Genomic DNA, 27,650 nt, shown 5'->3' with positions numbered 1-27,650 from the left:
CACTGGAGGCAGGAAGCATGTTCAGCTTTTGGGTGAGTCCAGAACTAGAGGCCACAGTTTAAGAATAAGGGGTAGGCCATTTAGAACAGAGATGCGGAAAAACTTTTTCACCCAGAGAGTGGTGGATATGTGGAATGCTCTGCCCCAGAAGGCAGTGGAGGCCAAGTCTCTGGATGCATTCAAGAGAGAGTTAGATAGAGCTCTTATAGATAGTGGGGTCAAGGGATATGGGGAGAGGGCAGGAACGGGGTACTGATTGTGTATGATCAGCCATGATCACAGTGAATGGCGGTGCTGGCTAGAAGGGCCGAACGGCCTACTCCGGCACCCACTGTCTATTGTCTATTGTTTAAATTGAGGTGCAAAGGGACTTGAGAGTCCTTGTGCAGGATCCCTAAAGGTTAATTTGCTGCTTGAGTCTATGGTGAGGAAGGCAAATGCAATGTTAGCATTTATTTCAAGAGGACTAGAATATAAAAACAAGGCTGTAATGTTGAGGCTTTATAAAGCACTGCTGAGGCCTCACTTGGAGTATTGTGAGCAATTTTGGGCCCCTTATTTTAGAAAGGATGTGCTGAAACTGGAGAAGGTTCAAAGGAGGTTCATGAAAATGATTCCAGGATTTAATGGCTTGTCAGATGAAGAGCATTTGATGGCTCTGGGCCTGTATTTACTAGAATTTAGAAGAATGAGGGGTGAACTCATTGAAACCTATCAAATAGTGAAAGGTCTTGATAGAGTGGAGGTGGAGAGGATGTTTCCTATGGTTGGAGAATCTAAGACCAGAGGACATCCTCAGAACAGACGCTGGTCCTTTTAGAACGGGGATGAGGAATTTCTTTAGCCAGAAAATGGTGAATCTGTGGAATTCATTGCCATGGGCAGCTGTGGAGGCCAAGTATTTATGTATGTTTAAGACAGAAGTTGATAGATTCTTGATTGGTCATGGCATGAAGGGGCACAGGGAGAAGGCAGGAGATTGGAGCTGAGAGGAAAATTAGGTTGGCCACGATGAAATGGTGGAGCAGACTCAATGGGCCAAAATGGCCTAATTCTGTTCCGATATCTTATGGTCTTATGGTCTATGAATTAACAGCAACTGCTGGAAGAGGACCACTTGGTCAGTAGTGGACAGAGACTCAGGTAAATCCTTTTTCTGCGCTGTTGGGAGGTAGGCAGTGGCAGGTAGTTAGCATGGACCTGATGCAGTGCACGACTAAGCACTGCACACTAGTGAAAGGCATGGAGATCTCTAAATGAGAATCCTGAGCTAGCCCGCTCAAGGTTGAAGTTTCAAGGTCCATTTTATTGTCAAAGTATGCTCTGATATCTGTCTTCTCCAGATAGCCATGAAATACGCATGAAAAGTAAAAGAAACAAAACTGGCAGACCCCAGAATTCCCACCCCCTCCTCAGCAGAAAAGAAAAACAGCAATACAATCTCCAAGCCCCTCCCTGCAGAAAAATGCAGCAACATTACAATCCCTAACACGCTCCCCGCAGAAGAAAAACTGCAACAAGAACAATCCCCAACCCCCTCACTAACAGAAAAACGACAGTGACAATAGCAACTCCTCCTGTGCAGAAAAAGACAGCAACCAACCCCCCTCACTCACAAAAATGCTCAGCAACAGTAGGATCAGACCCTCCCCACCTCCCACCCACCCAGAAAGACAATGCTGAGAAACTGAAGAACACCACAAAGTACAGTCCAACTACACAGAATCTCAGAACATCGAACAGTCCCTCCATGACTCAGAACTCACACTTGGACGAACAGTGGCTTTCACTGGGAGCAATTACTGACCCTCTGACCTCTGCCAGGAGCGATCACTGACCGCTGACCTCGGCCAGGAGCAATTTCTGAACCTCCGACCCGTTGGGAGTGATCACTGACCCTCCGGCCCATTGGGAGCGATCACTTACCCTCCGGCCCCTTGGGAGCGATCACTTACCCTCCGGCCCCTTAGGAGTGATCACTGACCCTCCGGCCCATTGGGAGCGATCACTTACCCTCCGGCCCCTTAGGAGTGATCACTGACCCTCCGGCCCATTGGGAGCGATCACTTACACTCCGGCCCATTGGGAGCGATCACTTACCCTCCGGCCCCTTGGGAGTGATCACTGACCCTCCGGCCCCTTGGGAGTGATCACTGACCCTCCGGCCCATTGAGAGTGATCACTGACCCTCCGGCCCATTGAGAGTGATCACTGACCCTCTGGTCTCCATTGGGAGTGATCACTGACCCTATGGTCTCCATTGGGAGTGATCACTGACCCTCTGATCCTGTTGGGAGTGATCAACAACCCTCTGGTCTCCATTGGGAGTGATCACTGACCCTATGGTCTCCATTGGGAGTGATCACTGACCCTCTGATCCTGTTGGGAGTGATCAACAACCCTCTGGTCTCCATTGGGAGTGATCACTGACCCTATGGTCTCCATTGGGAGTGATCACTGACCCTCCGGCCCATTGAGAGTGATCACTGACCCTCTGGTCTCCATTGGGAGTGATCACTGACCCTCTGGTCTCCATTAGGAGTGATCACTAACCCTCCGGCCCTGTTGAAAGTGGTCACTGATCCTCTGGCCCTGTTGGGAGTGATCACTGACCCTCTGGCCCTGTTAAGGAGTGATCACTGACCCTCTGGTCTCCATTGGGAGTGATCACTGACCCTCTGATCCTGTTGGGAGTGATCACTGACCCTCTGGTCTCTGTTGGGAGTAATCACTGACCCTCTGGTCTCTGTTAGGAGTGATCACTGACCCTCTGATCCTGTTGGGAGTGATCACTGACCCTCTGGTCTCTGTTGGGAGTGATCACTGACCCTCTGGTCTCTGTTGGGAGTGATCACTGACCCTTTGGTCTCTGTTGGGAGTGATCACTGACCCTCTGATCCTGTTGGGAGTGATCACTGACACTCTGGTCTCTGTTGGGAGTGATCATTGACCCTCTGGTCTCTGTTGGGAGTGATCACTGACCCTCTGGACTCTGTTGGGAGTGATCACTGACCCTCTGGTCTCTGTTGGGAGTGATCACTGACCCTCTGGTCTCTGTTGGGAGTGATCACTGACCCTCTGGTCACCATTGGGAGTGATCACTGACCCTCTGGTCTCTGTTGGGAGTGATCACTGACCCTCTGGTCTCTGTTGGGAGTGATCACTGACCCTCTGATCCTTTTGGGAGTGATCACTGACCCTCTGGTCTCCATTGGGAGTGATCACTGACCCTCTGGACTCTGTTGGGAGTGATCACTGACCCTCTGGTCTCTGTTGGGAGTGATCACTGACCCTCTGATCCTGTTGGGAGTGATCACTGACCCTCTGATCCTGTTGGGAGTGATCACTGACCCTCTGATCCTGTTGGGACTGATCACTGACCCTCTGGTCTCTGTTGGGAGTGATCACTGACCCTTTGGTCTCTGTTGGGAGTGATCACTGACCCTCTGATCCTGTTGGGAGTGATCACTGACCCTCTGGTCTCTGTTGGGAGTGATCACTGACCCTCTGGACTCTGTTGTGAGTGATCACTGACCCTCTGGTCTCTGTTGGGAGTGATCACTGACCCTCTGGTCTCTGTTGGGAGTGATCACTGACCCTCTGGACTCTGTTGTGAGTGATCACTGACCCTCTGGTCTCGGTTGGGAGTGATCACTGACCCTCTGATCCTGATGGGAGTGATCACTGACCGTTTGGTCTCTGCTGGGAGTGATCACTGACCCTCTGGTCTCCATTGGGAGTGATCACTGACCCTCGGGTCTCCATTGGGAGTGATCACTGACCCTCTAATCCTGATGGGAGTGATCACTGACCCTCTAATCCTGATGGGAGTGATCACTGACCGTTCGGTCTCGGCTGGAACTGATCACTGACCCTCTCGTCCCCAGTGGGAGTGATCACTGACCCTCTGGCCCTGTTGGGAGTGATCAATGACCCTCTGATCATGTTAGGAGTGTTAAGAGTGATCACTGACCCTTTGGCCCTGTTGGGAGTGATCACTGACCCTCTGGTCTCTGTTGGGAGTGATCACTGACCCTCTGGTCTCCATTGGGAGTGATCTCTGACCCTGTGATCCTGTTGGGAGTGATCACTAACCCTCTGGTCTCTGTAGGGATTGATCACTCACCCTCTGGTCTCTATTGGGAGTGATCACTGACCCTCTGGTCTCCGTTGTGAGTGATCACTGACCCTCTGATCCTGTTGGGAGTGATCACTGACCCTCTGGTCTCCGTTGTGAGTGATCACTGACCCTCTGGCCCTGTTGGGAGTGATCACTGACCCTCTGGTCTCCATTGGGAGTGATCACTGACCCTCTCGTCTCTGTTGGGAGTGATCACTGACCCTCCGGTCTCTGTTGGGAGTGATCACTGACCCTCTGGTCTCTGTTGGGAGTGATCACTAACCCTCTGGTCTCTGCTGGGAGTGATCACTGACCCTCTGATCCTGTTGGGAGTGATCACTGACCCTCTGATCCTGTTGGGAGTGATCACTGACCCTCTGCTCTCTGTTGGGAGTGATCACTGACCCTCTGATCCTGATGGGAGTGATCACTGACCGTCTGATCCTGTTGGGGGTGATCACTGACCCTCTGATCCTGTTGGGAGTGATCACTGACCCTCTGATCCTGATGGGAGTGATCACTGACCCTCTGGTCTCCATTGGGAGTGACCACTGACCCTCTGGTCTCCATTGGGAGTGATCACTGACCCTCTGGTCTCCATTGGGAGTGATCACTCACCCTCTGGTCTCTGTTGGGAGTGATCACTACCCTCTGATCCTGTTGGGAGTGATCACTGACCCCCTGGCCTCTGTTGGGAGTGATCACTGACCTTCTGATCCTGTTGGGAGTGATCACTGACCCTCTGGTCTCCATTGGGAGTGACCACTGACCCTCTGGTCTCCATTGGGAGTGATCACTGACCCTCTGGTCTCCATTGGGAGTGATCACTGACCCTCTGGTCTCCATTGGGAGTGACCACTGACCCTCTGGTCTCCATTGGGAGTGACCACTGACCCTCTGGTCTCCATTGGGAGTGATCACTGACCCTCTGGTCTCCATTGGGAGTGATCACTGACCCTCTGGTCTCCATTGGGAGTGATCACTGACCCTCTGGCCTCTGTTGGGAGTGATCACTGACTCTCTGGTCTCTGTTGGGTGTGATCACTGACCCTCTGGGCTCCATTGGGAGCATCTCTGACCCTCTGATCCTGTTAGCAGTGATCACTGAACATCTGCCCCGGTTGGGAGTGATCACTGACCCTCTGGTCTCCATTGGGTGTGATCACTGACCCTCTGATCTCTGTTGGGAGTGATCACTGACCCTCTGGTCTCCATTGGGAGTGATCACTGACCCTCTGGTCTCCATTGGGAGTGATCACTGACACTCTGATCCTGTTGGGAGTGATCACTGACCCTCTGGTCTCTGTTGGGAGTGATCACTGACCCTCTGATCCTGATGGGAGTGATCACTGACCATTTGGTCTCTGCTGGGAGTGATCACTGACCCTCTGATCCTGATGGGAGTGATCACTGACCCTCTGATCCTGCTGGGAGTGATCACTGACCCTCTGATCCTGATGGGAGTGATCACTGACCCTCTGGTCTCTGTTGGGAGTGATCACTGACCCTCTGATCCTGATGGGAGTGATCACTGACCCTCTTGTCTCCAGCGGGAGTGATCACTGACTCTCTGGCCCTGTTGGGAGTGGTCACAGACCCTCTGATCATGTTAGGAGTGTTACGAATGATCACTGACCCTTTGGCCAAGTTGGGAGTGATCACTGACCCTCAAGTCTCCATTATGAGTGATTGCTGACCCTCTGGCCCTGTTGGGAGTGATCACTGACCCTCTGGTCTCTGTTGGGAGTGATCACTGACCCTCTGGTCTCTGTTGGGAGTGATCTCTGGCCCTGTGATCCTGTTGGGAGTGATCACTAACCCTCTGGTCTCTGTTGGGATTGATCACTCACCCTCTGGTCTCTGTTGGGAGTGATCACTGACCCTCTGGTCTCCGTTGGGAGTGATCACTGACCCTCTGGTCTCCGTTGGGAGTGATCACTGACCCTCTGGTCTCCATTGGGAGTGATCACTGACCCTCTGGTCTCTGTTGGGAGTGACCACTGACCCTCCGATCCTGATGGGAGTGATCACTGACCCTCTGGTCTCCATTGGGAGTGATCACTGACCCTCTGATCCTGTTGGGAGTGATCACTGACCCTCTGCTCTCTGTTGGGAGTGATCATTGACCCTCTGGCCCATTGGGAGTGATCACTGACCCTCTGGCCCATTGGGAGTGATCACTGACCCTCTGCTCTCTGTTGGGAGTGATCACTGACCCTCTGGCCCATTGGGAGTGATCACTGACCCTCTGGCCCATTGGGAGTGATCACTGACCCTCTGCTCTCTGTTGGGAGTGATCACTGACCCTCTGGTCTCCACTGGGAGTGATCACTGACCATCTGGTCTCTGTTGCGGGAGACCAGAGGGTCAGTGATCACTCCCATCAGGATCAGAGGGTCAGTGATTTCTCACAACAGAGACAAGAGGTTTAGTGATCACTCCCAACAGGACCAGAGGGTCAGTGATCACTCCCAACGGAGTCGAGAGGGTCAGTGATCACTCCCAACCGAGACCAGAGTGTCAGTGATCACTCGCAACAGGATCAGAAGGTCAATGATCACTCCCAATGGAGACGAGATGGTCAGTGATCACTCCCAACAGAGACCAGAGGGTAAGTGATCACTCCCAACAGGATCAGGGTCAGTGATCACTCCTAACAGAGACCAGAGGGTCAGTGATCACTCCGAACAGAGACCAGAGGGTCAGTGATCACTCCCAATGGAGACCAGAGGGTCAGTGATCACTCCCAACAGAGACCAGAGGGTCAGTGATCTCTCCAACGGTGAACAGAGGGTCAGTGATCACTCCCAATGGAGACCAGAGGGTCAGTGATCACTCCCAGCAGGATCAGAGGGTAAGTGATCACTCCCAACAGGATCAGAGGGACAATGGTCACTCCCAATGGAGCCAAGAGGGTCAGTGATCACTCCAAACAGGATCAGTGATCACTCCCAACGAAGACCAGAGGTCAGTGATCACTCCCAACAGAGACCAGAGGGTCAGTGATCACTCCCAACAGGATCAGAGGGTCAGTGATCTCTCCCAATGGAGACCAGAGGGTCAGTGACCACTCCCAACAGGATCAGAGGGTCAGTGATCTCTCCCAATGGAGACCAGAGTGTCAGTGATCACTCCCAACAGGATCAGAGGGTCAGAGATCACTCCCAACAGAGCCCAGAGGGTCAGTGATCACTCCCAACAGTATCAGAGGGTCAGTAATCACTCCCAAGGGAGACGAGAGGGTCAGGGATCACTCCCAACAGGATCAGAGGGTCAGTGATCACTCCTAACAGAGACCAGAGGGTCAGTGATCACTCCCAATGGAGACCAGAGGGTCAGAGATCACTCCCAATGGAGACCAGAGGGTCAGTGATCCCTCGCAGCAGATACCAGACGGTCAGTGATCAATCCCAACAGGATCAGAGGGTCAGTAATCAATCCCAACAGGATCCGAGGGACAGTGATCACTCCCAACAGGATCAGAGAGTCAGAGATCACTCCCAATGGAGACCAGAGGATCACTGACCCTCTGATCTCTGTTGATTGTGATCACTGACACTTTGGTCTCCACTGGGAGTGATCACTGACCCTCTGGTTTCCATTGGGAGTGTTCACTGACCCTCTGGTCCCCATTGGGAGTGATCACTGACCCTCTGGTCTCTGTTGGGAGTGATCACTGACCCTCTGATCCTGTTGGGAGTGATCACTGACCCTCTGGTCTCTGTTGGGAGTGATCACTGACCCTCTGGCCCTGCTGGGAGTGATCACTGACCCTCAAGTCTCCGTTAGGATTGGTCACTGACCCTCTGGCCCTGTTGGGAGTGATCACTGACCCTCTGATCCTGTTGGGAGTGATCACTGACACTCTGGTCTCCATTGAGAGTGATCACTGACCCTGTCCGGTCTCTGTTAGGAGTGATCACTGACCCTCCAATCCTGTTGGGAGTGATCACTGACCCTCTGGTCTCCATTGGGAGAGATCACTGACCCTCTGATCCTGTTGGGAGTGATCACTGACCCGCTGGTCTCCATTGGGAGAGATCCCTGACCCTCTGATCCTGTTGGGTGTGATCGCTGACCCTCTGACCCCGTTGGGAGTGATCACTGACCCTCTGATCCTGTTGGGAGTGATCCCTGACCCGCTGGTCTCCATTGGGAGTGATCACTGACCCTCTGCTCTCTATTGGGAGTGATCACTGACCCTCTGATCCTGTTGAGTGTGATCACTGACCCTCTGATCATGTTGGTAGTTATCACTGACCCTCTGGTCTCGGTTGGGAGTGATCCCTGACCCTCTGATCCTGTTGAGTGTGATCACTGACCCTCTGATCATGTTGGGAGTGATCACTGACCCTCTGATCCTGTTGGGAGTGATCACTGACCCTCTGATCCTGTTGGGTGTGATCACTGACCCTCTGATCCTGTTGGGTGTGATCACTGACCCTCTGATCCTGTTGGGAGTGATCACTGACCCTCTGATCCTGTTGGGAGTGATCACTGACCCTCTGATCCTGTTGAGTGTGATCACTGACCCTCTGATCATGTTGGGAGTGATCACTGACCCTCTGATCCTGTTGGGAGTGATCACTGACCCTCTGATCCTGTTGGGTGTGATCACTGACCCTCTGATCCTGTTGAGTGTGATCACTGACCCTCTGATCATGTTGGGAGTGATCACTGACCCTCTGATCCTATTGGGAGTGATCACTGATCCGCTGGTCTCCATTGGGAGAGATCCCTGACCCTCTGTTCCTGTTGGGTGTGATCGCTGACCCTCTGACCCCGTTGGGAGTGATCACTGACCCACTGGTCTCCATTGGGAGTGATCCCTGACCCCGTTGGGAGTGATCACTGACCCTCTGGTCTCTGTTGGGAGTGATCACTGACCCTCTGGTCTCCATTGGGAGAGATCCCTGACCCTCTGATCCTGTTGGGTGTGATCGCTGACCCTCTGACCCCGTTGGGAGTGATCACCAACCGTCTGGCATCTGCTGGGTGTGATCGCCTACTGGATCTAAATGTTGCCACCATGGCCGCCTCCATCTGAAGCGCACATGGTCCAGATCCAAACATCTTCACCTCGTTTCTTCAGTCATCCTCGCCGCTTCGAGATAGAGTCATTCATGACCCCACGGCCCCATCTTTGACTGTCTCACTAAGTCAGCTTGTGTTCTCAGGTTTTTTCAGACCCTTGTCTCTGATCTTCACGAGGCAGCTCTCCAGACATAGCGCACGTTAGATCCCTCAATTGAAATCAAAACTGCACACCACATATGAAATAATTTAAAAGACTTGCTATCTGAAAGCTGTCACCCAAGAAATTGTGGTTTGCTGGTGCCATCTTGACCGTTTCTGAGTAACCTCCAGGGATGTTAGAATATTAACTGATGCAAGTGGTATCAGACAGTTTTCAGAAGTTCAGCGAGCATGGGAAGCATGAAGAAAGTTGGCCCTTGTGTCCCCATTCTGTACCCAAATAAAGTCTTCAGGAAGCCCCCCAATTGCAATAACAATTTCCAAACTTCACATAAGGATCTCTTTCTACCAGAGGTCGCATGAGTGGGAATTTTCTTGGGCAGCATGTTGAGCCAATTCCCTGACAAATGTTGCATTTCCATGGAATTTGTTGGTGTTTCCAGATATTCATGCAGTTTATTTCTTTGGCTTCTATGAGAGCTCGGACTTGTGGCCCAGTAAATGGAGTAACTCCTCGAACATGACCACATTTATACTTAGACCTTCCTTTCAAGTTTCTCTAAATGCTCACTTACATCAAGTTAAGTAGAAAGCTAAATGCCATCCAAATGTCATCACTGTTTTTTCTTTTGCTGCTTATAATCATGGTACCACATAATCCACTGAACACCATCAAAGAGTCCAAGGGGACATGACTAAGCATGCCACATCTCTTCAGTTCCAAAACGGAAGAATATTCTGCCAAAATAATTTGGCATTAGTCATGCAGAAACGGGTCATCAAGTATTAAAAGAATAAAAAAACTAGAATTAATTTACAGAAGAAAAGAAGAAAATCTTTCTGTGGCCCATTGCAGGAATAAGTGAATCACAGAGGTTTTTCGGGAGTAAAGGAAAACTACATAGGCTCTCATTAATAAGACAATTTTCAAAAGTGGGATAATGAATTCCTAGCTACATGCTCAATAATTTTCACTTTATCGTGTGAAAGATGCATGTGCTATGTCAAAGTTTATTTTATTACCTGTGCACAAGTTAGTTCATGTCTTTATTAATGCTTTTTACTAATGAAGGCAAGTGAATAGACAGGCACCTATCAAGCCAAGATATGCAATGTAATGACATGAATCCACATTAGGAAAAAAGAAACTTATGTTATGGAAATATAACTACTTCCTGCAAAACTGATTGGAATGTCATTTTACCCTCCTTGGGATAATTAAACTCTTGACTACTATAATCGCAAATAATTTAAAATATGTTTTTGTCACTAACCATTCAATGAGGGTTCATGCATTCATCCATCAGGGTCAGTGGAAATTAACACGGATTATGCAACTCATAGTGATATCAGTATTCAGTTGAATTTAGTGCTCTGAGCAATCTACAAAAGTTAAAGTCTTCTGTCCTTTCAAATGCATTCTAAATCACAGCAGGTTAAGTAGCATTCAGCTTTCTTTCTGGAGGACATGGTAGAGTAAATCATCTACATCTAATGATGGAGCTCCCTGCATTTGGAAAGGCAAGGACCGATCCAGGATTGCCAGCATGAGATATAGTGTTTCACGAATTTGAATGATTTTTGTTTTGAAGAAGTGACCCAGAAGACAAGGGCAGGGTGGCAGATATAGTCTACATGGAGTTTAGCAAGGCTTTTGACAATGTTCTGAGGGTAAGCAGGTCTGAAATGTTAGGTCACATAGGATCTAGGGTGAGATCGCAAATTGCATAGAAAATTGACTTGATGGTGGGAGTCAAGAGGGATAGAAACATAGAAACATAGAAAATAGGTGCAGGAGTAGGCCATTCAGCCCTTCGAGACTGCACCACCATTCAGTATGATCATGGCTGATCATCCAACTCAGAACCCTGTACCTGCTTTCTCTCCATACCCCCGATCCCTTTAGCCACAAGGGCCATATCTAACTTCCTCTTAAATATAGCCAATGAACTGGCCTCAACTGTTTCCTGGGGCAAAGAATTCCACAGATTCACCACTCTCTGTGTGAAGAAGTTTTTCCTCATCTCGGTCCTAAAAGGCTTCCCCTTTATCCTTAAACTGTGACCCCTCATTCTGGACTTCCCCAATATCGGAAACAATCTTCCTGCATCTAGCCTGCCCAATCCCTTTAGAATGTTATATGTTTCAATAAGATCCCCCATCAATCTTCTAAATTCCAGTGACTATAAGCCTTCATATGAAAGTCCTGCCATCCCAGGAATCAACCTGGTGAACCTTCTCTTTACTCCCTCTATGGCAAAAATGTCTTTCCTCAGATTAGGGGACCAAAACTGCACACAATATTCTAGGTGCAGTCTCACCAAGGCCTTGTACAATTGCAGTAGAACCTCCCTGCTCCTGTACTCAAATCCTTTTGCTATGACTACCAACATACCATTTGCCTTTTTCACCACCTGCTGTACCTGCATGCCCACCTTCAATGACTGGTGTACAATCACACCCAGGTCTCGTTGCATCTCCCCTTTTCCTAATATGCCATCATTCAGATAATAATCTGTTTTCCTGTTCTTGCAACCAAAGTGGATAACCTCACATTTATTCACATTAAATTGCATCTGCCATGAATTTGCCCACTCACCTAACCTATCCAAGTCACCCTGCATCCTCTTAGCATCCTCCTAACAGCTAACACCACCCCCTAGCTTCGTGTCATCCGCAAACTTGGAGATGCTGCATTTAATTCCCTTGTCTAAATCATTAATATATATTGTAAACAACTGGGGTCCCAGCACTGAGCCTTGCGGTACCCCACTAGTCACTGCCTGCCATTCTGAAAAGGTCCTGTTTACTCCCACTCTTTGCTTCCTGTCTGCCAACCAATTCTCTATCCACATCAATACCATACCACCAATACCGTGTGCTTTAAGTTTGCACACTAATCTCATGTGTGGGACCTTGTCAAAAGCCTTTTGAAAATCTAAATATACCATATCCACTGGCTCTCCCCATCCACTCTACTAGTTACATCTTCAAAAAATTCTATAAGATTCGTCAGACATGATTTTCCTTTCACAAAACCATGCTGACTTTGTCCGATGATTTCACCTCTTTCCAAATGTGCTGTTATCTCATCTTTGATAACCAACTCTAGCATTTTCCCCACCACCAATGTCAGACTAACTGGTCTATAATTCCCTGGTTTCTCTCTCCCTCCTTTTTTAAAAAGTGAGGTTACATTAGCTACCCTCCAATCCTCAGGAACCAATCCAGAATCTAAGGAGTTTTGAAAAATTAACACTCATGCATCCACTATTTCTTGGGCTACTTCCTTAAGCACTCTGGGATGCAGACCATCTGGCCATGGGGATTTATCTGCCTTTAATCCCTTCAATTTACCTAACACCACTTCCCTACTAACATGTATTTCCCTCAGTTCCTCCATCTCACTAGACCCTCGGTTCCTTACTATTTCTGGAAAATTATTTATGTCCTCCTTAGTGAAGACAGAACCAAAGTAGTTATTCAATTGGTCTGCCATGTCTTTGTTCCCTATGATCAATTCACCTGTTTCTGACTGTAAAGGACCTACATTTGTCTTGACCAATCTTTTTCTTTTCACGTATCTATAAAAGCTTTTACAGTCAGTTTTTATGTTCCCTGCCAACTTTCTCTCAATCTTTTTTCCCTATCCTAATTAAGCCCTTTGTCCTCCTCTGCTGGTCTCTGAACTGCTCCCAGTCCTCAGGTGTGCAGCTTTTTTTTGCTAATTTATATGTTTCTTCTTTGTATTTGATACTATCGCTAATTTCCCTCGTCAGCCACAGGTGCACTACCTTCCCTCGTTTATTTTTTTGCCAAACTGGGATGAACAATTGTTGTAGTTCATCCATGCGATCTTTAAATGCTTGCCATTGCACGTTCACCGTCAACCCTTTAAGTATCATTTGCCAGTCTGTCTTAGTTAATTCACATCTCATACCTTCAAAGTTACCCTTCTTTAAGTTCAGAACCTTTGTTTCTGAAATTAACTATGTCACTCTCCATCTTAATGAAGAATTCCACCATATTATGGTCACTCTTACTCAAGGGGCCTCACTCGACAAGATTGCTAACTAACTCTTCCTCATTGCTCAATACCCAATCTAGAATGACCTGCTCTCTAGTCAGTTCTTCGACAAGTTGGTTCAGAAAACCATCCCGCATATATTCCAAGAAATCCTCTTCCTCAGTACCCTTACCAATTTGGTTCACCCAATCTATATGTAGATTGAAGTCACCCATTATAACTACTGTTCCTTTATTGCACGCATTTCTAATTTCCTGTTTAATGCCATCCCCAACCTCACTACTACTGTTAGGTGGCCTGTACGCAACTCCCACCAGCGTTTTCTGCCCCTTAGTGTTATGCAGCTCTACCTATATCGATTCCACATCCTCCAGGCTAATGTCCTTCCTTTCTATTGCGTTAATCTCCTCTCTAACCAGCAATGCTACCCCACCTCCTTTTCTTTCCTGTCTATCCCTCCTGAATATTGAATATCCCTGGATGTTGAGCTCCCATCCTTGGTCACCCTGGAGCCATGTCTCTGTGATCCCAACTATATCATATTCATTTATAACTATCTGCACATTCAATTCGTCCACCTTGTTACGAATGCTCCTCGCATTGACACATTACAAGCCTTCAGGCTTGTTTTTACAACACTCTTCGCCCTTATACAATTATGTTGAAAAGTGGCTCTTTTTGCTTTTTGCCCTGGATTTGCCTGCCTGCCACTTTTACTTTTCACCTTACTACTTTTTGCTTCTACCCTCATTTTACACCCCTCTGTCTCTCTGCACTTGTTCCCATCCCCCTAGGGAGAAGGGAGGGTTGTATTTTTAGATCGGAGGTCAGTGAGCAGCAGTGTGCTGCAGGGACCAGTTATGGGTATACCAGTTATCATCATTTATTTCAACAATTTGGATGAGCAAGTCAGTGGCAGGGCTAGTAAGTTAGTGGATGACACAGAAATTGAGGGTATTGTGCATAGTGAAGGAAATTGTCTTGTTACGATCCAGCAACATTGAATATATAATTGAGATAGGTTTTTTATAACAAATAAAACATTTATTAAACACTGCTAAAAAAAACACAGAAGTAAATAAACGACTAACTTAACCGGAATTCGGCTGCAATGGAGCAACGGAGGACGAGAGGTGACCTGATAGAGGTGTATCAATGGCAGCCCGAGCAGCTCTTAAAGCGAGAAATGTGAACACAATTCTTTAAAGTAGTATTTCAAAAAGTCCAAAATGATTTACACAGTCAGGAGAGACTTTCCTTGAAGTAATAAAATCTTCTTTCATGACGTTACTGCTGATTCCAGCGAAGTATGCCCTGCCGAGGGATTTATGATTGAAGGAAATAGAACGGCTTAAAGGCACTGACCTTTCCTTGGTGAAACTCACTGCCCCAGTCCTTTCTGCTCTTACAGCAGGGACTAACGTGGGTACAGATGACTAATTCCTTCTGAATGAGGATCAAACAAGGTCGAACCTGTTTCAACATCGACGTCAACTTCCCTCGATCCTTCAGCTTCCCGAACTTCAATAAATCTTCACTCTCCGACTGGACTGAACTGGCAGTGTTGTAGCAAAACTGCCGGCAATAACCTTTGAGACTTAAGGCAGAAAGTAAAACTCCACTTTAAAACAAAACCGCATCATAACATCGAATACGCAGCAAAACAGAGTCATTGGCGGATTCAACCATGAACTGCCCCACGTCACAAGGAGGGGTTCTCCTTTTATACCCTGTTGAAAAAAACTATCACATGATCAAAACTCTCACTGGCGGGAATATTACGTCACTCCACCATCTCACGACCATTACATCATGCCCAGCATAACCTCAATTACATCATGGTCATGTGACAGGCACAAGATACCCACGGGTACGTAACAGTCTAAGATGGAAACAGGATCTAGATCAATCGAGAAAGTGGTCCAAGAAATGGCAGATGCAATTTAACTTGGATTAACTTGAAGCACTGCATTTTGGTAAGTTTAACAAGGGAAAGACTTACACAGTAAATGGCAAGGCTCTGGAATAGAGGGATCTAAAGGTACAAGTATACACATCCCTGAAAGACAGTGGTGAAGGCGGCAATTGGCATGGTTAGTAGAAGAGAAAAACTTAACTCCCACATTCAAAAGAGAGCAAGATAAGTATCTAAAATCCAAGAATGTACCAGGTCATGGTAAGAGTGCAGAGCTATGGGACGAGATGGGCTTATTTTATACAGACGGGATGGAGTCAATAGTTAAATGAGATTTTTTTTGTGCTTTAACTATTTTATGATTCTTTGGTTAGAGATAGTATGACAAAGTCTAGAAAAGGGGGAAAAATTCCAATCCAGTGCTTGCCAGTGGAAGTCCTCCAATTCTGATTTTGCAAATTTCAGTTGAATTGGTTCACACCCATCACTAATGTTACGTACTCGGGACACGTGACAGTGGTACCCTTGTCACGTGACAGGTGTTGAAGCTATACTGGACTTGAGGTAATGGTCTTGATGATGGAGTGACGACATTTTCCCGCCAGTGGAGGTCATGTGACAGGTTTTTTTTACAGGGTATAAAAGGAGGACCCCTCCCTGTGAGGAGGGGCAGTTCGTGGCTGGATTTGCCATGTTGACTTCAGGCCACTGCGTGATTTAATGTTATGATGCAGTTTAGTTGAAAGATGAAGTTTTATCTAATGCCTAAAGTTTAAAAGGTCATTGCCAGCAGTTTCTTTACAATACTGCTAGTTGAGAATCAGTGGAGAGTGAAGATCGGAGTTCGGGAGTTAAAGATTGAGGAGAATTGATTTCGACGGTGAAACAGGTTCGACTTTGTTTGATCCTTATTCGGAAGGAATTCGTTGACTGTTCTCATGTTAATCCTTGAAAAATAGCAGAAAGGATTGAGGGCAGTGTTTTAAAGGAAAGGTCAGTGCCTTTAAGCCATTTCGTTACGTAAAATTCTTCGTGAGAAAAGTTCGATTTGGGAACCGAAGCAACACGACATGGAAGAGAAATTAAATCGTCTTAAAAAGTCTCTCCCTTAAATGGACTGTGAGCATTTTGAACTTTTGGCAATACTACTTTGAAGAACTGTTTTTGCAACATCGCTTTAAGAACTGTTTAAGCTGCTGCACAGCAGCTGATTTCCGGTTACGTTAGTGATTTGTTTACTTTTGGGGGGTTTGTTTTCAGTGTTTAATAAACATGTTATTTTTTATAAAAACCCTTGCCTAACTCATATATTTATTGTTGCCTGAATCCGTAACACTCAAAACAATGAAAATGTGCCCATTTGCAAAATCAAAGCCACTTCTTAATTTTTTACAGAGCAATACTATACAACAGATAAGACAGCAAATCTTCAATTAAAATTCTTAATTCGTATGCACAATATCAGAGTACATGCATTAGTTTAAGTTATACTCAAGGTTCTCCACTACTTTTTTCCAAAATTAGGAAGAACAAAAGTGTTTTACTTGTGATTCAAGATTAGATTTCAATTCTGTCAGCTCTGCCTTCAGCCATCGCATTGAAAATGTTATCACAGCTTTTGAACCGGATCGGAAGAAGAAATGGTGGCAATCCAAGAATGGTAAGTTTGCAGAGAACAGAAGGTATAGGAACTGAAATTCAACACAAAGTTCATCAATATAAAAAGAATGCTTCTTTAAACCCAGGTGTTCCCATCTTTCCTTAGGCCATGGGACCAATGCCATTAAGCAAGGGGTCTGGGGACCTCTGGTTGGGAGCCCCTGTTTAAACAAGTGTTGTCAAGCACCGAAAGGACTTGTAGGATTTAATTCTTGCGTGAATTTAATTCTTTAATTCTTCTTTAATTTTTTCATGCCATAATTGGAAATGAACATTGAACCTGAAAAGCAATGAGATCAATTTTAACTTTATCAGCTAGTGCGAGGAAGTGTGAAGGGGTTGGAATCAAAAATGTGCTGAAGTGAATCTGTGGGCGAGAAATTGGAAAAGATAGAGGAAATGTCGGAGTGAACTCAGGGAGAATCTGTGAAAATGTTAAAGTAAGTTAATATCTCTTAAAATTATACAGAGAACAACATCGTTTGAACAGGTTAAGCATGTATTGGCTGCTACAATCTCTTCCAGCATTATACTTGTCTATACAGATCAACAATTAACAACTTGTCATGTTTCTGAATTCCAAAAATGTTCTCTGCTGTTGTAGGTGTGCACCATGTCAGTATTCAGCTGGATCTGGAATCACTCTTTCAATTCAGTCATCTTATTCTTTCCTTTAAGGTAACACTTAAAATTTTTGTTAATCCCTACTCAGTTATTAAACTATTGGAAAAGACAGGTTTTCCTCCTGTTGTGCACACAAAGTGCTGGAGGAACTCAGCAGGTCAGGCCATATCTGTGGAAATGAACAAACAGTCGACATTTCAGCCTGAGACCCTTCTTCAGGACTGAGAAAGATGCCAGTATAATAAAGGAAGGGTGAAGGGAAGGAGAATAGCTGGAATGCAATTGGTGAGGCCAGGAGAGTGAGAAGGGTAAAGGGATGGGGAGGAAAGAATCTTACAGGAGAGGAGAGTGGACCATAGGAGAAAGGCAAGGAAGAGCAGACCCAGGGGAAGTGATAGGTGGGGAGAAGAGGTAAAAGGACAGAGTTGGGGATAGATGGAGGAGGGAATGTTTTTACTATAAGGAGAACCAATATTCAAGACATCAGGTTGGAGTTGCTCCTGAACCTTGAGGGTGGCCTCATCATGGCACAAGAGGAAGCCATGGACCAACATATCAGAACAGGAATGGGAACTGGAATTAAAAGGTTTGGCACTGGCTTGTGGCAGATGGAGGAGAGGTGCTCATCAAAGCGGTCCCAACTGACAAAGGGTCTCAACAATGTAGAGAAGGCCACACTGGGAGCACCAGACGCAGTAGACGACCGCAGCAGATTCGCAGGTGAATTAGTGCCTCACCTGGAAGGACCGTTTGGGACCCTGAATAGAGGTGATGGAGGAGGTGTAGCATTTATTCCACTTGCAGGGATAAATTCCGGGATGGAAATTAACAGGGAGGGGTTAATGGGCAAGGGGAATGCAGAGGGAGTGAGTCCTGCGGGAAGCAGAGTGGGGTGGGAGGGAGGCAATGATATGTTTAGTGGTAGGATCCCTTTGGAGATGGCGGAAGTTGTGGAGGGTGTTGTGCTGTATGCAGATGCTCATGGGGTGGAAGGTAAGGGCAAGAAGAACTCTACCACTGTTAAGGCAGCAGGCATTATGCATAAGGCATAAGGCATCATGTTGATGGGTTCTTACATTTGCAGGTTGCTTCTCAGAGTTATTTTTTATAGTAGTCCCCCTTCAATTGCCCCAGAAGGACATGAAATTCATCAAATACCCTCTTCAAGTCTGTGCTATTTATGGATCACTTTAAGGATCGAAGTATGTGTCAACTACTCACAAGGAGAAGTTTTTCTCTCTCGACAAACTGTTGCTGGCCTCTGAGTAGCTGACATTGGGCAATGAAATGTATATCGCTCTCCAAGTTCCTTAATTTGGTAGTTTAATATACTGGTTGTCCAACAGTATTTTGAACATTATATCTATGTGAATGGTGGTGGTTTTCCATCGTGTCTGATGATGACAGGAAACCTGCGTCGGGGAGAATTTTTAAAGTAGAAAAACCATTGCACAGCGGCAGTTCCACTTTCTCGAGCTCGGAGATCCAGCGGTATGAACAAGTGTTACAAACTGGGGTGTTCCTTGCTTGCAGTGGATGACCGTGATGTCTCCTATGCCTGAGTGTCCAAAGGTGAGTGAATTGCCCCAGAATGGGCATGACAAGCTTCTTCACCGGAGGCACTAGCCCTCCCTGGACACTCCTTACACCCACATTTACATCATGTTCAAATAATGCACCAGCAGGAAGATGTAGCTACTTCCTCTGTTCCTGATAACAAGGGAATGACTATAATTATTTTGCTGTAAACTTGATTCATTCATCAAGAATATAACTTTTTCTCCAGCAATACCATTTTCAGCAGAGTAGTTTCAGAGGTCCACCACCCTGAATGTGGTTATTTTTTTCAGGAAGCATCGTAGTCCCCTGCAGACTACAACTAAATGGTTGGAGCCTCTTCGAGTAGGTAGTCTAACACAGCCTGGTGTAGGAGGATTCCGAGCCACACTCTTGTAGCTCCCACCAAGAACCAGTTAAATCACCTGGAATGAATGATGTTAAAAGTTTGTTTTCAACGATTTGTTGAGGGTGTGATCAGCAGGTGTAAACGGCCAATGCTCGTCTACTGCTTTTCATTCAAATCTCAAATCCCCTTCCAAGTACCAAGCTTATTAGCTCACAGGAACCAAACACAGTTGTCTATGTTGTAGACCACTATAAGGAGAAGAAAATTAATTATTCCATTTGAAACAATATTTAGGTGCTAAAGACTTGCTTTCCATGCTTCCTTTGTGTTTTCCCATCTCAACTCAGATACCAAAAAATCCCCCTTGATCCCTAGGAAAACTCGTGAGTTGATTGAAATTACTCTCCATTAAGTCTCACTGCACTTCGATGATCCACTGCCTTGCAGTCAAAAACACAAAGTATCCAAACCCCCTTCTGGTGCCTGGCCAGGAGAAATCCCTGAAGGAAGCCTAGTTTCAGAGAACATTCTCAAGGTGATGCCCTTTCAAATAATCATTGCCACTTTGAAACCTGACTTTTCATCTTCTCTGAATTGTTATGAACAGTGCTAATGGGGACATCAAGTCAATTAGCAGACCCGTTCTTCTGGTCCGGTGAAACGTTCTGATCAATCTTCTTTCTTCACTCAGACTTTCCGTCCAGCGGCAATGCTTGTGGAGAAGTCATCAGATTATGGTCAAACATGGAAAGTCCTGCGATATTTTGCATATGATTGTGCTCGCTCCTTTCCAAATATTCCTACTGCACCAGCACAGAGAGTGAACGACGTTATATGCGAATCAAAATACTCTGACCTTGAACCCTCTACAGATGGAGAGGTAGGGCATCAAAATTAATTTTCTTACAATTTTTTCCATACCAGGTAATCAGCTGTCTATGTATATACCACCTTAATTATCCAATTGAGTCACTAATACAACTCATAGATGTAGATATAATTTTAATATAAGAATGGTGATCCATTCCAGTCCCCAGCTTGAAGTTATCTCCATCAAACCTTCTAGGTTGTGGCACTTGAAATGATTGATGTACAAATGAAATATTCCCTGTTAATACAAGACAACCTCTTCAGAATTTACAGCCATGGCCATAAATTTTTCATGCAAGAATTTTAATGATTGATGTTCTATAAATATAATGGATGCTACCTCCACCATATTTTACGGTCAGGGTGGTGTTACCTGGCTGATGCATGGTATTAGATTTACGCCACACATACTGCTTAGCGTTGAGCCCAGAAAGTTCCTCAAGACCTTCTTCCTCATCTTTACAGTATTGTCTTTACAGGCGAGGATATGCCTTTTTTTTAGGTGTACTTGTGACATAAATCTAATATTGCGCATCAGCCAGGTAACACCACCCCTACTGTACAATGGAGGAAGCACCATGCTGCAGAGATGCTTTTCAGCAGCAGGGACTGGAAATCTGGTCAGGACTGGTGGGATGATGAATGGTGCTAATACAGAGATCCTGGATAAAAACCTGCTAGCCTCTGACAGAAAGCTTAAACTGGGGAGGAAGTTTGTCTTTCAGTAGGGCAACGACCCAAAGCACACTGGCAGAGCAAGCATGGAGTGGCTTCAAAGAAAGAAAATTGATGTCCTCGAGGGGCCCATTCAGAGTCCTGAGCTTAACCTGGCAAGACTTCAAGATGTTTTATTTATTTTATTTATTTGTTGAGATACAACGAGGAATAGATCCTCCTGGCACTTCCAGTTGCACCTCCCAGCAGTTCCCCAATTTAAACCTCCCCTGATCAGGGGACAAGTTACAATGGCCAATTTACCTACTAACCGGTACGTCTTTGTAATGTGGGAGGGGACTGGAGCACCCGGAGGATGGACAAACTCCTTACAGACAGCAGCAGGAATTGATCTTGGATCACTGGTACTGTAAAGCGTTGTGCTACCATGCAGCCCAAGATTGCAGTTCATCACTGCTCCCCAACTAACCTGGCACAGCTTGAGCAATTTTACAAGGAGGAATGGGCAAATCTTGCTCTATCACATTGTGCAAAGCTAATAGATACTTATCCAAAAAGACTACTGGTTGTAATAGCTGTGAGAGGAGTTTCAACTAAGTACTGAGGAAAGGGGGATGAATACTTTTGAGCTGCTGACATTTCAGTTTTTGAATTTTTAGTATTTCATGCTTTACAATTGTCTGTGTTTTGAATTGTTCTGTGGGGGGAAAGAGCATGTGATTCACAAATGAAAGTTCTCAGTTAAACTGATCAAAATCCCTGGTTATAATTCTCACTTATGTGAACAAAGGGTTGTGGGCTGAATATATTTCAAGGCACTCTATATCACTGTACAAATTAATGGTTTCAGTTTCAAATAATTTTATTTTGAAACATGCATTGCAGGTTGTTCTGAAAGCACTGGATCCACATTTCCAAATCTCTAATCCATACAGCCCAGAGATACAAGGTAGGCACTTCTGAAGTGTGAAAAAAGCTGACATTTGTAGTGCTTGCAACATCAAAAATGAGTGAGCCTGAACCTTCTTTCTTCATCATGACCTCTGCCTCTGATGTATTTATCAAGATGAGATCAAACACCTTGAGCTGAAATAAAGTCTGACGTAACATCTCTCCAAAGACACTCCTCAGATCAAGGGTAACTTGCTTCCTCTGGTTCTATGGTTCTTAGGTGTCTGATGAGGTCAACGTGATCAGCCACAGGTATGGCCATTTTGGGAAGTTTGGTAATTTGGAAGTGGTGTTTCCCTGCTGCTGGTTTCGTTGGGCTGCTGTGTCCACCTCTGGAGGGAAACCAATGTTGTAATTAAACTCAAAGTTCAAAGTACATTTATTATCAAAGTATGCATACTATACACAACTTCGAGATCTGTCTCCCTACAGGCAGCCACAAAACAAAGAAACCCAATAGAACCCATTTTAAAAAAAAGAAAGTCAAACACCCAATGAGCAGAAAAAAAAACAAATAGTGCAAGCAATGGAAGTAAGCAAATAACCTTCAGAACTCAGGTTTACAAAAGTGAGCATGCAGCCATGAAGCCAGTGAACTAGGAGTGCATTAATTGCGGGCCACAGCCCCAGTTCGGGGCAGAGCTAAGTAAACCTCACAGAGCAGCAAGCTGAACACCAGCCCTCTCCAGCCCCAGCATACCAACCTCTTCAATCTGGGCCAGCGCTAAATCTCACTAAATCTCGGTCGTTTCTTGCTCTCAGACCCAGACCCGAAATGTTCCTTTTCCACACCGAGTGATTGCCGGCAAGGGATCCCTCCCATTAAGATCCCTTATTTTGCATCCTTAATGGTGAGCACTCTCACAGGTGACATCCACAGGCAGTGCAGACTATCTCAATGGGATCCAGGGGAATGAAGGTAATAATGAGGGGTCAGTCAAACAGTTGGAAGCCCTCATACCCTAGATGTATCCTTTACACTTTGCCAGATGCTGAACTTCTATCACTTAACTTTCTCAGAGCAAATATCGCTTACCAATCTGCGGATAAATTTCACTCAACTTCACACCCTGGGTGATATACGATTGCGGAGGCAAGCCAGACCCGATGAAAAGTACTACTATGCTCTGTATGAAATGGTCGTTCGAGGAAGCTGCTTCTGCTATGGACATGCCAGTCACTGTGTTCCAGTTGATAACATCAGAGGCGATGTTTTCAGCCAGCAGGGAATGGTGAGCAACTCCCTAAAAGTTATGGTCTCATAGTAACTTCAAATGAGCACTTCGAGTATTTAAAAATACGTGGCTCGAAGGGCCACTCCACGCAGTATCGCTAAATAAATAAATATGGATGGAAACATGAATCAAAGGTGACACAAATACAGCTGCACATCTGTGTAATTTTTGCCCAGACCTCAGTGGGTTCTTTAGCTTGGGCAAGTTCTTTATTTTAGTTCCCACTATTGTATTCCACCATCAACCGAGACATTTTTTTGATATCTGCCTTTCCTGGAAGCAGTAAGGTAATGCTCCATGCAAGGTCTGCAAGAGAAATAGCCATTCCCAAATGGATAGGGGCAAGAACTGTCCTACCAGATATTCCTGAAGGGCAGAGGGGCATTGTACAAGGTAAATCAGGTTTATTATCCACTGACCTGGATGACGTAAAGTTTGTTGTTTTGCAGCGTAGTGCTTTGCAAAAACATAAAAAATCTATAAATTACAAAGATAAATAAATCGTGCAAAATGAAAGGAACAATGGGGTAGCGCTGATAGTTACAGATACCTGATGGGAGGGGAAAGAAGAACGTAGAAGCACAGGAGAAACACATTCAAACCATCGTACCCAGTGGATCACTTTGAAGGAGGCATGAATTAGCACCACTCTTGTTCTTTTACCCTGTTACCCAACTATTTTACTAACCCTTTTTAAATATGTTTCCCTTTTGAAATATACCATCAAATCCATGAACACAACTCTTTTCCAGTGTGCAATCCATATTGCAACAACAGTATGAATTTTTCACCTTCCCACCACCATTCCACTCCACCAATATCCTTTTCTTTTCCTACCATTTAACTTGAATCTCTTTTATTTAGTTACCCAAACCTGTTGCTGCTGAAGTTAGTGTCTCCCTATCAACTTGAGCAATAATTCTGTTGACTTCTATTAAATTTATTAACTCATCATTAAGAACTCTCTCCATCTGGGACATTCCCTCTTTTTATTGCTAACATCAGGGAAGAGGTGTTACAGTACACACCCAACCTTGCCAGCCTCCGGGAGTTAGATGCTCCGATTCTTCACAGTATGGATAGTTAGTCCCTATAAAGATTCTGGCCCGCTTCACTAATTGGGAGCCAACATTTGGATACTTAAAGAGCACTGACCTTGGATTCAGTGCTCAATTGTCAGCTCACCTATGGTTCAGTCTGTGATTGCGTTTAGGATTTTTGTCTTTTTGGATTTTCGTCTAATCTCGTTGGGTTCTCATCTAGAATCTGGTCAAGAACCCTGTTCTAGTCTCATCTCGAAATCATGTCTTGGATACTCCCGCACTTGGGTCCTCACCATCCTCGCCCAGGCCTCTCGACACAAGAGGGACGGGAGCCTGAAGCCACATGTCACATTTTAGGAACAGTTTCTTCCCCTCTGGCATCAGATTCCCGAATGGTTCATGAATGCTACCTCAATATCCTGCTGCCACAGAACAACAAATTTCACAACTAATATCAATAATGCTGATTCTGAAAAATCCTCTTCCGCAGCTAAAGCATTTCCAGTTTCTCCTCAAGCCTTAGACCCTGGAACACCTTTGTAATGGTTCCAGGGGCATCCTCTGTTATGTGTGCGGTCCATCATTTGAAATGTTACTTTGTCTTTCATCTAAACAACAATTTACAAATAATTTTAAAAATAAATCATTCACTCGTTTTGTGCCGTGGTAAAAAGAAATAACAGGTTTAATTTAAAAAGTGGTGCAGTAGTGCTCTAGCCAATTATATGTTACAACCCAGGATATTCTACAAGTGATGACTTTGCAGCTCCAGAATTAAGATGAACAAACGACAGTCAAAACTACTAATCGTGCATTCAATTTAGATCTTTCATATTTTCCCTTGATGAGGAAGGAGACAACTCAGCCATAAGGACTATGCTAGAGCAATTCCATAAGTCCTATTCCTCTATGTAGATTGATAGATACTTCGTTGATCCCGAGGGAAATTACAGTGTCACAGTAGCATTACAAGTGCACAGATACAAAAAAAAATTAGAAGTAAGAAAGTAAGCCTCTTTGCCTGTTGAAAGGTTCAAGGGCTGAAGTGAAAGGAATCTGGTAGGACAGGATGGTGCATCATGGCAGAAAGGGAAGGAGGAGGGGCACCATAAGGAGGTGATGGGCAGGTGAGGAGAAGAGGAGATGTAAGAGGGGAGCTAGAATGGGGAATGGAATTAAGAGAGAAGGTGAGGGGAGAAATTATCAGAAGTTAGAGAAATTGATGATTATGCCATCAGATTTGAGGCTACCCATATGGAATATGAGGTGTTGTTCCTACAACCTGAGAGTGGCATCGTTGTGACTATAAAAGAGGCTATGGACCAACATGGCAGAATAGGAATGGGAAAATCTGCATGCTCTCAGGGAGAATATACAAATGTCACCTACACGGCACTGACTATCAGGATTGAACTCAGGGTGCTGGAGCTGTGAGGGAAACATACTACCTATGGCACAATTGTGCTGCCCATAATATCAATCTGTGCACAATCGTTGTTCCTTTAACGCTGCCACTCTCCAAAAGGACAATTTCATGTAACTACTCCTTCTAGTGATGTGATTATGCTTTTGGGTAAACAGATCCAAAGGAAAGCTAGAGGGAAGAATGAAAATAAAAGGATGCTTTCTAACTCCATAAACAGTTTCATGAATGACATACAGTATCTTCATTGATGGTTTTATCATTTTATCATTGAGTGAAAGGGAGATACTGAGACAAATCAGAAGATTCAAGTATTAACTTAGCTACTGGTCTACCTGAAGTGTATCTGGCTTATCTAAGGTCTTTCTACTGGTCTCTGTCTAAACTAACTGAAATATAGGAATATGTTTGATAGGGAAGACAAGCTTAGGTGTGGAGTTGGGGCTGGGGAAGAAATGAAATGGGGTGCTTTTCAGAAACTTCTAAATACAAGATTGCAGAAGACTCTGTTACCAAGGCCAAGGTACTGGACAAAGGAAACTAAGATCATGTAGCAAGACAGAATGAGGTGCAGAGTTGGAGGAGGCTATAAATGCAAGGCAGAACAAGACAACAGAAGAAGCTGTAGGTGAAGATTTTCTATCGTGTATGTTGGAGAATTCATTTCTTTTCCTTTGGAAGTTTCAACTTCAACATATCCTCAGCCACACATGTGAAGTTTCTAGCTGTGTTTAGCTATGTTATAAATGTTTAAATCGGTTTCTAATTATAAACATTTTACAGGTTCAAGGAAAATGTGTCTGTCAACACAATACAGATGGCATAAACTGTGAAAGGTGCAAGGACTTGTTCAATGATTTACCATGGCAACCAGCTGTTGGGACGGTAACAAATGAATGCAAAGGTAAGGACAATACCATCTGTTTCTGTTTGTTTGTTTAATCTGTTTCTTAAATCTTAAAGAATCAGAAATTAAACTGTACAGTATTGGATGTTTTGAAAACATGAATGTTTTACATTTATAATAGTACTGATATGTTCTGCTCGATAAACATAGTCACAAAAGATTTCTGCTTTTTAGTACTTAGTACTTAGGATATCAAATAAATGCAAACTTACAGTTCAAGTAATCTTTTTGTTCAAGCAAGTTTGCTTTTTGCCATACTTACTTTTTTTCAATAACCAATGCAATCCAGTAACACAAGAGGTACTTTGCTTATTATTTCAGCTTTAGTGAACAGCAAAGCTGTCGAAATTCGAGCAATTACACTGTGAATCTGACAGTAACTGTGGTTTTTCTGGTGTGAATGGTGGTAATCAAGCAGCTGCTGTCAGTCATACCCTGCCACAGGCTGTGTCACAGACAGAATTTTTGTATATGTCCATTGTAAAAAGCTCTGTGAAAATGCTATTTTAAAGAAATGTACGAGCACTGGTGCACCATAAGGCTGTGTGCTTAGCCCCCTGCTCTACTCACTTCATACTTACGTCTGCAAGGTTAAGCACAACACTATTGTCGTATTTAAATTTGCTGACAACACCACTGTCAATGACCAAATCAAAGGTAGGGATGAATCAAAACATAGGAAGGAGATTGAAAATCTGGCTGAGTGGTGCCACAGCAACCTCTCACTCAATGTCAGCAGGACCAAAGGAGCTGATTATTGAACAAAAAGGTCTATGAGCCAGTTCTTATTGAGGGGGATCAGAGGTGGAGAGGATCAGCAACCTTAAATTCCTTGGTGCTATCATTTCAGAAGATCTGTCTTGGGTCTAACACATAAGTGCTATTATGAAGAAAGCATGGCAGCACTGCTAATTTCTCACAAGTTTGCAAAGCTTTAGCACATCATTTAAAACTTCAACAAACTTCTATAGATGTGTGGAGGACAGGATATTGACTGGTTGCATCACAGCCTGGCATGGTAACACCAATGACCTTGAACGGAAAAGCCTACAAAAAGTAATGGATATGACCTAAGCTATCACAGGTAAAGCCCTCCTCA

The 27,650-nt window shown here is 45.1% G+C and overlaps 1 protein-coding gene and 1 long non-coding RNA gene across 2 annotated transcripts in view; one reads left to right on the top strand and one right to left on the bottom strand.

Annotated features, from left to right (window-relative positions):
* Positions 1 to 27,650, top strand: part of LOC132403813 (laminin subunit beta-4-like) — a 147,256-nt gene that overhangs the window by 18,645 nt on the left and 100,961 nt on the right. Inside the window, exons 3-8 of the mRNA XM_059987531.1 lie at positions 16,783 to 16,918; positions 17,522 to 17,595; positions 20,139 to 20,327; positions 21,878 to 21,941; positions 22,964 to 23,175; positions 26,428 to 26,548. Of these exons, the coding sequence (XP_059843514.1) occupies positions 16,783 to 16,918; positions 17,522 to 17,595; positions 20,139 to 20,327; positions 21,878 to 21,941; positions 22,964 to 23,175; positions 26,428 to 26,548 (796 nt within the window). The remainder of the gene's footprint in view (positions 1 to 16,782; positions 16,919 to 17,521; positions 17,596 to 20,138; positions 20,328 to 21,877; positions 21,942 to 22,963; positions 23,176 to 26,427; positions 26,549 to 27,650) is intronic.
* The window catches only part of LOC132403815 (uncharacterized), a 152,809-nt gene continuing 147,011 nt past the window's right edge, over positions 21,853 to 27,650 (bottom strand). Inside the window, exon 5 of the long non-coding RNA XR_009515349.1 lies at positions 21,853 to 22,275. This is a non-coding gene — a long non-coding RNA (uncharacterized LOC132403815). The remainder of the gene's footprint in view (positions 22,276 to 27,650) is intronic.

This window comes from Hypanus sabinus, chromosome 13 (genome assembly GCF_030144855.1).
Source record: "Hypanus sabinus isolate sHypSab1 chromosome 13, sHypSab1.hap1, whole genome shotgun sequence".
Lineage (NCBI taxonomy): Eukaryota > Metazoa > Chordata > Chondrichthyes > Myliobatiformes > Dasyatidae > Hypanus > Hypanus sabinus.
This window is presented reverse-complemented; position numbering and strand designations above follow the sequence as displayed.